We start from the raw sequence: 12566 nt of genomic DNA on the forward strand, positions 1-12566 counted from the left end.
CCTGAACATCAGCAGGAGAGGACTCTTTAAAGTAGAGACACTACATACTGATATACACCTGAACATCAGCAGCAGAGGACTCTTTAAAGTAGATACACTACATACTGATATACACCTGAACATCAGCAGGAGAGGACTCTTTAAAGTAGAGACACTACATACTGATATACACCTGAACATCAGTAGCAGAGGACTCTTTAAACTAGCGACACTACATACTGATATACACCTGAACATCAGCAGGAGAGGACTCTTTAAAGTAGAGACACTACATACTAATATACACCTGAACATCGGCAGGAGAAGACTCTTTAAAGTAGAGACACTACATACTGATATACACCTGAACATCAGCAGGAGAGGACTCTTTAAAGTAGAGACACTACATACTGATATACACCTGAACATCAGCAGCAGAGGACTCTTTAAAGTAGAGACACTATATACTGATATACACCTGAACATCAGTAGCAGAGGACTCTTTAAACTAGAGACACTACATACTGATATACACCTGAACATCAGCAGCAGAGGACTCTTTAAAGTAGAGACACTACATACTGATATACACCTGAACATCAGTAGCAGAGGACTCTTTAAACTAGAGACACTACATACTAATATACAACTGAACATCGGCAGGAGAGGACTCTTTAAACTAGAGACACTACATACTGATATACACCTGAACATCAGCAGGAGAGGACTCTTTAAAGTAGAGACACTACATACTGATATACACCTGAACATCAGCAGCAGAGGACTCTTTAAAGTAGAGACACTACATACTGATATACACCTGAACATCAGCAGCAGAGGACTCTTTAAAGTAGAGACACTACATACTGATATACACCTGAACATCAGCAGGAGAGGACTCTTTAAAGTAGAGACACTACATACTGATATACACCTGAACATCAGCAGGAGAGGACTCTTTAAAGTAGAGACACTACAACAATCTCAATATTTGGCAGCAAAAATGTAAGTTTTTTTTAATTGGCATAAAAGGATACATGTTGAGATAGGAAGTTCTAATATCTAAAGAGAAGAGCTTGAATATTAAAAAATACAAACTCTTTTGGCTCCTTCCTGTCTTGCTACTGGGTCTCTCTTGGCTTTGTACTGGCTATCTTCTAGCTCTATTCAGGGTTTTGGAGTTTTTCTAGCTCTATCCCTGATCATTTTCAGAACCTGAAGACTATACGGACTATCTTCTGGTCATAGGCGGCGCGTGAGGCTCAAGTTTGGGAAGGCTAAACTACTAAATTAAATGGTTTCGTTTATTAACGCTACAACATAGCGTATTGTGAGGCGGTTGTCGTTGTTACAACGTTACAATGTTGATAATGACAATAGATTTGACCCTTAATGTCTACCCCTGCCCGGTGCCGTATAAGCTTTTTATTTGTATTGTTTATCAGTAGAGGTTGCTGCTTTATTCCTTGTATCTGTCCAACAACTTTTTAAAACAATAAACAGTGTCAATATCAATACTTGGCAGCTTATAACATTGTCCTACCTTAATGCAGAAATATGCGACGCTTCGCCGTGGCATCATAGGCGTCAATAATGTCCTCTGCTTTGATTTTCTCTGTGAGGTTGCTTTCAATGTGAAGCAGGCTCAGTGTTGTCAACCTCTCCTGATGCATCGTTGTTCTGAGCCAGTTTGCTGAGAACGATCTCTCACATGTTGCTGTGCCAACGGGTAACGAGAGAGCCAGGCAAAACAGCTTTTTGAAGTTAGGATAATGTCCAGTGGCAAGTTCCTTTTTTATATTTTCAACCGATACGCTTGGGAGTTTTGTCGTCACCATTGTCATCTCAGTCAGTGCAAGTTGTGGGTTGATGGAGAGGAGGCTTGCGTATTGGCTGAGAAGGCTCTGCTCCTCTGAAGTCACATTTAAACACTGCATCCACACTTTCTGCAATGGCCATTGACTGCGGTGAAAACCGTGTTGAACACTCACCAAGAAGTGTATCCAGCACAGGATAGTAGAGCTGAATTGCCCATTTATTTTTCAAGCTGTTTTTGTCTGTGCTTGTTTGGTACTCTCTTTGGCCAAGGGTGCTGGTGACAAATGCACAGTCGAGAGCAGACGGTTGTTTGACAGGCCTCTTGCACGGTCTCTCGTCGTTCTCTTCAATGCATACGCCAACTGACTGACAGAATGCTTGGATTTCAATCCAGATGTCCTCCCACTTTTGACTTGTTGAAAAACCCATTGCTGTGCGATTAGAAAAAGATGAGAGAGGCCTGTAATCTTCATCCTAGGTACACTTCAACTATGAGAGACAGAATGGGGGGAAAGAATCCAGGAAATCACATTGTAGGATTTTTAATGAATTAATTGGTAAATTCCTCGGTAAAATAAGTATTTGGTCACCTACAAACAAACAAGATTTCTGGCTCTCACAGACCTGTAACTTCTTCTTTAAGAGCCTCCTCTGTCCTCCACTTGTTAACTGTATTAATGGCACCTGTTTGAACTCGTTATCAGTATAAAAGACACCTGTCCACAACCTCAAACAGTCACACTCCAAACTCCACTATGGCCAAGACCAAAGAGCTGTCAAAGGACACCAGAAACACAATGGTAGACCTGCACCAGGCTGGGAAGACTGAATCTGCAATAGGTAAGCAGCTTGGTGTGAAGAAATCAACTGTGGGAGCAATTATTAGAAAATGGAAGACATACAAGACCACTGATAATCTCCCTCGATCTGGGGCTCCACGCAAGATCTCACCCCGTGGGGTCAAAATAATCACAAGAACGGTGAGCAAAAATCCCAGAACCACATGGGGGGACCTAGTCAATGACCTGCAGAGAGCTGGGAACAAAGTAACAAAGGCTACCATCAGTAACACACTACGCCGCCAGGGACTCAAATCCTGCAGTGCCAGACGTGTCCCCCTGCTTAAGCCAGTACATGGCCAGGCCCGTCTGAAGTTTGCTAGAGAGCATTTAGATGATCCAGAAGAGGATTGGGAGAATGTCATATGGTCAGATGAAACCAAAATAGAACTTTTTGGTAAAAACTCAACGAGACGTGTTTGGAGGAGAAAGAATGCTGAGTTGCATCCAAAGAACACCATACCTACTGTGAAACATGGGGGTGGAAACATCATGCTTTGGGGCTGTTTTTCTGCAAAGGGACCAGGACCACTGATCCGTGTAAAGGAAAGAATGAATGGGGCCATGTATCGTGAGATTTTGAGTGACAACCTCCTTCCATCAGCAAGGGCATTGAAGATGAAACGTGGCTGGGTCTTTCAGCATGAAAATGATCCCAAACACACCGCCCGGGCAACGAAAGAGTGGCTTCGTAAGAAGCATTTCAAGGTCCTGGAGTGGCCTAGCCAGTCTCCAGATCTCAACCCCATAGAAAATCTTTGGAGGGAGTTGAAAGTCCGTGTTGCCCAGCGACAGCCCCAAAACATCACTGCTCTAGAGGAGCTCTGCATGGAGGAATGGGCCAAAATACCAGCAACAGTGTGTGAAAACCTTGTGAAGACTTACAGAAAACGTTTGACCTCTGTCATTGCCAACAAAGGGTATATCTCCAAACCAACCAGCTTTTTGAACCCCTTCAGTCTGGTTTTCGTCCCCACCACAGCACAGAAACGGCCCTCATCAAAGTCCTCAATGACCTCCTCACCTCTGCTGACACCGGTTCCCTCAACATCCTCATCCTCCTCAACCTGAGTGCAGCCTTCGATACCGTGAGCCACACCATCCTGCTCACCCGACTCCAGGACATCGGTATCGATGGTACTGCACTCAGGTGGCTCCAGTCCTACCTCTCCGACAGATCCCACTTCATCTCCCTCAACAACCACTCCTCTTCCACAGCTTCAGTCACCCAAGGTGTTCCCCAAGGTTCAGTACTCGGCCCCCTCCTCTTCATCATCTACATCCTCCCCCTTGGTCAGATTCTCCGCAAATACAACCTGGACTTTCACTGCTATGCCGACGACACCCAGATTTACCTCAGCACCAAATCCCCCAACAACCCCCCCCCTCACCCACATCGAATCCTGTCTGACTGCACTAAAATCCTGGATGCAACACAACTTCCTCAAACTCAACAGCAATAAAACTGAACTCCTCCTCATCGGATCAAAATCCACCCTCAGCAAAACCCCCAACCTGACAATCACCATTGATGGCACCCCTGTTTCCCCCTCCACCCAGGCACGCAACCTTGGCGTGATATTTGACCCCACCCTCTCCCTCGAGCCCCACATCCGTCATGTTGTCAAAATCTCATTTTTCCACCTCCGCAATATTGCCAAACTCCGTCCCTCTCTCACCCGCCCTGCAGCTGAGCGACTCATTCACGCCTTCATCTCCTCCCGCCTTGACTATTGCAACTCCCTCCTCTACGGCATCAGTTCCACCTCCCTCAGTAGACTCCAGCGTGTCCAGAACGCAGTCACCAGACTCCTCACCCACACCAAATCATGGCATCATATCACCCCTGTCCTCAAAGAACTCCACTGGCTCCCCGTTACACACCTCATCAATTACAAACTCCTGGTCCTCACTTATAAAGCCCTCCACCATCTGGCCCCCCCCTACCTCACTGACCTCCTCACCCTCTACCAACCACCCCGGTCCCTCAGATCCACCTCAGCCGGTTTGCTTTCAATCCCCAAGGCCAAACTCCGGAGCTTCGGGGACAGAGCCTTCTCTGTGGCAGCCCCGAAGCTCTGGAACTCACTCCCCCAAGACCTCCGTGAGTCTGAGTCCCTCACCCTGTTCCAGTCCCGCCTCAAAACCCACCTTTTCAACTCTTTATCTATAAAGCCCCGCCCCCTCTTAATCAACTTCCTCCTGACTGCTTTTCTGTTGTGTTTTTTATTTTAATTTTTTTGTTTTGTTTTGTTTGTATACCCCCCCTCCCAAATGTAAAGCGTCTTTGGGTCCAGAAAAGCGCTATATAAAATTAATATATTATTATTATTATTATATAACAAAGTATTGAGATGAACTTCTGTTATTGACCAAATACTTATTTTCCACCATAATTTGCAAATAAATTCTTTAAAAATCAGACAATGTGATTTTCTGGAGTGTTTTTCTCATTTTGTCTCTCATAGTTGATGTGTACCTAGGATGAAAATTACAGGCCTCTCTCATCTTTTTAAGTGGGAGAACTTGCACAATTGGTGGCTGACTAAATACTTTTTTGCCCCACTGTATGCCATCTGCTGGAAAGAAGAGGTATCGCTCTGTTGGCGTTGTTTAGACAACAAAGACAGAGTGAAGCCCTCATTTCATAAACAATCTTTGAGTAGAGACACCGTCCTGCAGAGAGCACACAACCCAACAGCACGTTGTTGGTCCAGCATCACTTTACAAAACGTTTGCATTAAGACACTAAGACTAGCTGGTCCCTTGCAAAGGTGAGTCCACCTTAAATGAGCAGTGGGTGATCAGCAGGTGAAAGGCAGGACACGGGAACTTGGTCCTGAGGAGATGTAACGATTATTAAACGAGAAATAGCCTAATCAAGGGGTCAAAGAAATGAACATTTGTGACTATGAGTGAATCGCTTGCAGGTGGGTGAAATCAGGCTTAGGGAGTAACGTATTACATGTAACGGCATTAGGTCATCAGGATACAAAATAGACAAATGTATTCCCTTACAGTTACAGAAGCAGCTGAAGACCAACACACTTGTGTTTTTTGAAACGATTATGCCATTTTAATCTTTTGTCACAAACATTGCAGCTCTATTTTTCCTCTCCTGTGTGGACTCTCATGTGTGACTTTAAACTTCCACTCTCTGAAAAAGCTTTCTTACAGACTGTACAGCTGAATGGTTTCTCTCCTGTGTGGACTCTCATGTGTGTCTTTAAACGTCCCTTCTGTGAAAAAGCTTTCTTACAGACTGTACAGCTGAATGGTTTCTCTCCTGTGTGGACTCTCATGTGTGTCTTTAAACGTCCACTCTCTGAAAAAGCTTTCTTACAGACTGTACAGCTGAATGGTTTCTCTCCTGTGTGGACACTCATGTGTTTCTTTAAATTTTCACTATGTGCAAAAGCTTTCTTACAGACTGTACAGCTGAATGGTTTCTCTCCTGTGTGGACTCTCATGTGTTTCTTTAAACTTCCACTCTCTGAAAAAGCTTTATTACAGACTGTACAGCTGAATGGTTTCTCTCCTGTGTGGCCACTCATGTGTGTCTTTAAACTTTCACTATGTGCAAAAGCTTTCTTACAGACTGTACAGCTGAATGGTTTCTCTCCTGTGTGGACTCTCATGTGTATCTTTAAACGTCCCTTCTGTGAAAAAGCTTTCTTACAGACTGTACAGCTGAATGGTTTCTCTCCTGTGTGGACACTCATGTGTGTCTTTAAACGTCCACTCTCTGAAAAAGCTTTCTTACAGACTGTACAGCTGAATCGTTTTTCTCCTGTGTGGACACTCATGTGTTTCTTTAAACTTTCACTATGTGCAAAAGCTTTCTTACAGACTGTACAGCTGAATGGTTTCTCTCCTGTGTGGACACTCATGTGTTTCTTTAAACTTTCACTCTCTGAAAAAGTTTTCTTACAGACTGTACAGCTGAATGGTTTATCTCCTGTGTGGACTCTCATGTGTGACTTTAAACTTCCACTCTGTGAAAAAGCTTTCTTACAGACTGTACAGCTGAATGGTTTATCTCCTGTGTGGACTCTCATGTGTGACTTTAAACTTCCACTCTGTGAAAAAGCTTTCTTACAGACTGTACAGCTGAATGGTTTATCTCCTGTGTGGACTCTCATGTGTGACTTTAAACTTCCACTCTGTGAAAAAGCTTTCTTACAGACTGAGCAGCTGAATGGTTTATTTTCAGCACTACGTTGTGGATCACTGACAGATTCATGTCTATTTTTCAATGAGTTTGAGCCTGATGCAGGTTCTCTGGTCTCCTTCAAATCGGCACTGTCTTCAGTGTCAGGTTCAGAAGAGTCTCCAGCGTCAGGTTCAGAAGAGTCTCCAGTGTCAGGTTCAGAAGAGTCTCCAGCGTCAGGTTCAGAAGAGTCTCCAGTGTGGTCCTCAGTCTCAGGTTGTAAACTGCTCTCTGGATCTGAGCTCCTGGCTGGTTCTGGTCCTCCACAGTCCTCTCCATCAGCTTCTGTTTCCAGGTGTTCAGTTTGTCTTTGATGAGGCTGAGAGGACTGAGGTTTCTCTTCATCATCTTCACTCTTCACAGGGACAGGAGTGAAGATGAACTCAATGATATCAGCCTCCTCCAGCCCTTGAAGCTGCTCTCCCTCCGGACTGATCCTGAGTTCCTCCTGTTCCTGCTTAATGTGTGGGGGGGGCTCTGGGTCCTCCTGGTCCAGACTGGAGCTCCACTCCTGCTGGACAGGGAGAAGCTCTTCTTTAACCACCACCAGCTGCTGGACGTCTGCAGGAAACAGGAAACACACAGTCAGAACAAACTGCTAGCATTTAAAAACCTCATCACCATTACAATGGGAGACATTTTGCAGCCCTAATTAATGCCTTTGTTTTTATATGTTCACATTATCTTTCTTAGTCCCACTTATTGTGTATTTGTGTTGGCTCAAGTCACCTCATGTAGCCCAGCCCCTTTCCACTTCCAGTTAAAAATGAAAAAGGGTTTTTTCTTCTGGCGTAGCACTAGCCGCAATGTAAACAAGGAATTGTATTTGGGATCGTTCACAGATACATTACGCCTACAGTATAGAATTACAATACTCTGTTACAAATTAAAATCCTGCATTCAAACCTCATTTAAGTAAAAGTATGCAAGTATCATCAGATCATTGTACGGCACCTTCTTATGTAAAAGTAATGACGGTGCAGTAAAATGTTCCCTGTCAGTGTTCGATTTGAGGTTTCTTGATTATTTCGTATGTTGCATTTTACTGCTGTACATGTTCAAAGTTGCGCTTGTATAAATGATTATAGATGAGGGAACCTGCTAAATATTAAAATGTGTGTTTTTTATATACAGCACCAGTCAAAGGTTGAGACACCTTCTCATTCAATGTTTTTTGTTTATTTTAATTTGTTTCTACTTTGTAGATTAATACTGAAGACATCAAAACTATGAAATAACACATATGGAATTATCTAGTTAAAGGTGGGGTAGGTACGTTTGAGAAACCGGCTCGAAATACACTTGTTATATTCCATGGAATGCTCTTAACATCCCGATAGCAATGAATATCTTCAGTGCTTTGACAAAAAAAATCCATAAAAAAACGTAATCTGTGGAAGCCGTAGTACTGTAAAAAGCACGACCAATCATTTTAGGTTGGCCTACCTGCCTGTCAGCCTTCCATCTGTGCACAAACTTATCTCGTGCCCTCATTGGTCATGTGCGCGTTCGTGTGTGTTGGAGGAGGGGCTCTGTAAGGAAGTGGCAGATTTGTTCCGGTTGTGTATTTTTAAATTCCTGCGCACTCGAGCGGGTTTCTCCAAATTGGGAAAAGGGTGGCGCAGTGGTCTGTGCATCCGATCATCAGATCAAGGGGGAGTGCTGGGGAACTCCAGTTCGAAACCCGCTCCTGCCGCCACTGCGTCAGGCCGTACCCTGTGGGTATTGTCCACAGTACATGTATGGTATCAATGTGTACTTGTAAAAGCGGCTCGATGACCTCGAGGCGTGAAGATGGACGGTGTGGCGCAGTGCGCTGTGCAATGATCATCAGATCAAGGGGTGAAACCCGCCGCTGCTGCGTCTGTAAAGCCGGTGGGTCCTTGGGCAAGACACTTCACCTGAACTTGCTCCTGTGGGTATTGTCCACAGTATCTGACCATTGCATGTATGATATATGTGTAATGTGTGTATATGTAAAGCGCTTTGAGTCATTGAAAAAGCGCTATAATAAATGTAAGGAATTATTATTATTATTAAATGACCTACCCCACCTTTAACAAAAAAGTTTAAAAAAATCCAGAATATGACTTATTTTAGATTCTTCAAAGTAGCCCCAGTTGCCTTGATGACAGCTTTGCTCACTCTGGGCTTCTCTCCGTCAGCTTCATGAGGTCTTCACCTGGAATGGTTTCAATTAACACGTGAGCCTCGTCAAGAGTCAATGTGTGGAATGACTTGCCTTCTTAATGTGTTTGAGACCATCAGTTGTGTTGTGCAGAGGTAGGGTTAGTGCACAGTGGAAAGCCCTAGTTGACCACTGCTGTAATCCATATTATGGCAAGAACCACTCAACCCAGTGAAGAGAAACGACCGCCTATCATCACTTTAAGAAATGAAGGCCAATCGATCCGGAAAATGTCAAGAACTTTGAATGTATCCTCAAGTGCAGTCGCAAAAACCATCGAACGCTATGATGAGACTGGCTCTCATGAGGACCCCCCCGGGAAAGGAAGAGCAAGAGTTACCTCTGCTCAGAGGATCAATACATCAGAGTTACCAGCCTCAGCAACCGCAAGTTAAAGCACCTCAGATAAATGATCACAGAGCTCAAGGAGCAGACAATCTCAACATGCACTGTTCAGAGGAGACCGCGTGAATCAGGCCTTCATGGTCCAATCGCTGCAAAGATCCACTACTGAGGATGGACAACAAGGAGAAGAGAATAGTTTGGGCCCAGAAACACAAGGACTGGACATTAGACCAGTGCAAATATGTATAGGGGTGCACATAACTTTTCAGCCATAAACCTTGAACAATTAAATTCAATGATTCTCTCTTCTAAACCATCAACGTGCATGTTAGACCCAATTCCAACTAAGCTGTTGAAGGAAGTTTTTCCATTAATTAGCACTTATTTATTAAATATTATGAATATGTCTTTATTATCAGGCTATGTTCCACAATCATTCAAAGTAGCAGTGATAAAACCGCTTCTTAAAAAGCACAACCTCGATCCAGAGGTTTTAGCCAACTATAGACCTATTTCTAATCTTCCGTTCCTCTCAAAAATTCTTGAGAAAGCGGTCGCAAAACAGTTGTGTGATTACTTAAAAAACAATGATTTATTTGAAGCTTTTCAGTCTGGCTTTAGAACACATCATAGCACAGAGACAGCTCTGGTTAAAGTCACAAATGACATTCTAACAAGGCTCTGACAAGGGACGTGTCTCTATTCTTGTTTTGCTCGATCTCAGTGCTGCATTTGATACTATCGACCATGATATCTTATTGCAAAGACTAGAGCACTTAGTTGGCATACAGGGAACTGCTTTAGGCTGGTTTAGGTCCTATCTATCTGAACGCTCTCAGTTTGTACGTGTCAATGATGAATCTTCCACGCAAACCAAAGTTAGCCATGGAGTGCCACAGGGCTCAGTGCTCGGACCTATTTTGTTCACATTATATATGCTTCCGTTAGGCAATATTATAAGGAATCATTCTGTAAACTTTCATTGTTATGCGGATGATACTCAACTATATTTATCAATCAAGCCTGATGAAATTAATCATCTAAATAAAATTCAAGACTGCCTTAAGGACTTAAAAACGTGGATGACCTTAAACTTTTTGATGTTAAACACGACCAAAACTGAAGTTATTGTACTTGGCCCGAAGAATCTACGAAACAAATTATCTAAGGATATACTAACTATGGATGGCATTAATTTGGCCTCCAGTGAGACTGTAAGGAATCTTGGTGTTATATTTGATCAGGATTTATCCTTTAACGCCCACATAAAATCAATTTCAAGGACCGCCTACTTCCATCTACGTAACATTGCAAAAATCAGGCATATCTTGCCTCAAAACGATGCAGAGAAACTAGTCCATGCATTTGTTACTTCAAGGCTGGATTATTGTAACTCTTTATTATCAGGGTGTACCAAGAAGTCAGTCAAGTCGCTTCAGCTGATTCAAAATGCTGCAGCTCGTGTACTAACCAGAGTTAGGAAAAGGGACCACATTACTCCTGTTCTGGCTGCCTTACACTGGCTCCCTATAGAACACAGGATAGAATTTAAAATTCTTCTTCTCGCCTACAAAGCCCTTAATGGGCAGGCGCCATCTTACCTTAAAGAACTCATTATACCCTACTGTCCTACTAGGGCATTGCGTTCCAAGAATGCAGGGTTGTTGGTTGTTCCTAGAGTCTCTAAAAGTACAATGGGAGCCAGAGCCTTTTCTTATCAAGCTCCACATTTGTGGAATCAGCTTCCAGTTTGTGTTCGGGCGGCAGACACCCTATCCGTTTTTAAGAGTGCGCTTAAGACCTTCCTTTTTGATAAAGCTTATAGTTAGGGCTGATTAGATTCAGCCCCTAGTTTTGCTGATATAGGCTTAGTTTGTCGGGGGACATCTTACTTCTTCCTTCTCTCTGTCTATACCTGTGTACTCTCATGTTCCGATTAACCCAGCTTCCCCAAATGTCTTTCTTTTTGGTGTCTATATACGCCGGGATCCGGAGTCATGGATGATCCTGCGCTCCTCTGTCCTGGATCGCGAGCCCTGGATCTTGAGTCGTGGCTGTGGTCCTGGATCATAGGTCCTGGATGGATATCCTCGTGGATTCATCTTCCTATTATACACACATGCATTTCCAAACATTTGGACTACCTATGTTGCAAATGTATTATCTTTTCAATTTACACACGGCATCTATTGCACGTCTGTCCGTCCTGGGAGAGGGATCCCTCCTCTGTTGCTCTCCCTGAGGTTTCTCCCATTTTTCCCTTTAAACTGTGGGTTTTCTCCGGAAGTTTTTCCTTGTACGATGTGAGGGTCTAAGGACAGAGGGTCTAAGGACAGAGGGTGTCGTATTGTCATACTGATATTTTGTACAAACTGTAAAGTCCACTGAGACAAATGTAACATTTGTGATATTGGGCTATATAAATAAACATTGATTGATTGATTGATAACTGGTACGCAGGTACGCATGCGCGGCAAAAATCTGAATTGCGTAACGTCACTTGTGTCACTACGCGCCTTTGCGTACCTCAAAACATCTAAACAAAACACATATTTAGTCTACACGTGTTTCTTGTCAACAGTCAATGGAGTAAACTACGAGACATGTCAAAAAAACCAAAGACATTAAGCAGCTACGTTGCCGTTTCGCTCCCTGCAAAAACTCTTCGGACTTTCTGTGACTGACTGAACTGGAGCTGGCCGAGCCGCGCAGGACATAACCGACGGACCTGTGAAGCTTACAGAAGGCAGAGGCTTAGATCACCGGACGACAGAGTTGGTGCCGTGTGCACAGACAGGGTTAACGTCGGTATGAACAACAGAATTGTGCCAAAACTCCGCCAACTGGCTGCAGTGGGAGACTCCCCTGAGCACCCTCTGTGCCCCGCGCACACACTGGAGCACTGCGCAACATCAGCTGATCACAACGTTCACGCTCTGTGGTCAAGCTGCTGCAGTTTGATTTACAACAAAGTGGAGTGAAACACACAGCTGCAAACTTCCTCAGGGTGGAAGAGTTTGAAATCAGACAGAGGTGGAAGAAGTACTCAGATCTTGTACTTGAGTAAAAGTAGAAGTACTCGGAGCTTGTACTTGAGTCAAATTAGAAGTACTCGGATCTTGTTCTTGAGTAAAAGTAGAAGTACCAGAGTGTAGGAATACTCTGTTCCAGTATAAGTCCTGCATTA

At 43.7% G+C, this 12566-nt stretch overlaps 1 protein-coding gene across 1 annotated transcript in view; it reads right to left on the minus strand.

Moving 5' to 3' along the window:
* Positions 1–5656: 5656 nt before the first annotated feature.
* The window catches only part of LOC117557035, a 38949-nt gene continuing 32039 nt past the window's right edge, over positions 5657–12566 (minus strand). Inside the window, exons 4-5 of the mRNA XM_034232711.1 lie at positions 6938–7407; positions 5657–5668 (exon numbers count right to left, since the gene is read on the minus strand). Coding sequence (XP_034088602.1) covers positions 5657–5668; positions 6938–7407 — 482 coding nt within the window. The remainder of the gene's footprint in view (positions 5669–6937; positions 7408–12566) is intronic.

This window comes from Gymnodraco acuticeps, unplaced genomic scaffold (genome assembly GCF_902827175.1).
Source record: "Gymnodraco acuticeps unplaced genomic scaffold, fGymAcu1.1, whole genome shotgun sequence".
Classification (NCBI taxonomy): Eukaryota; Metazoa; Chordata; class Actinopteri; order Perciformes; family Bathydraconidae; genus Gymnodraco; species Gymnodraco acuticeps.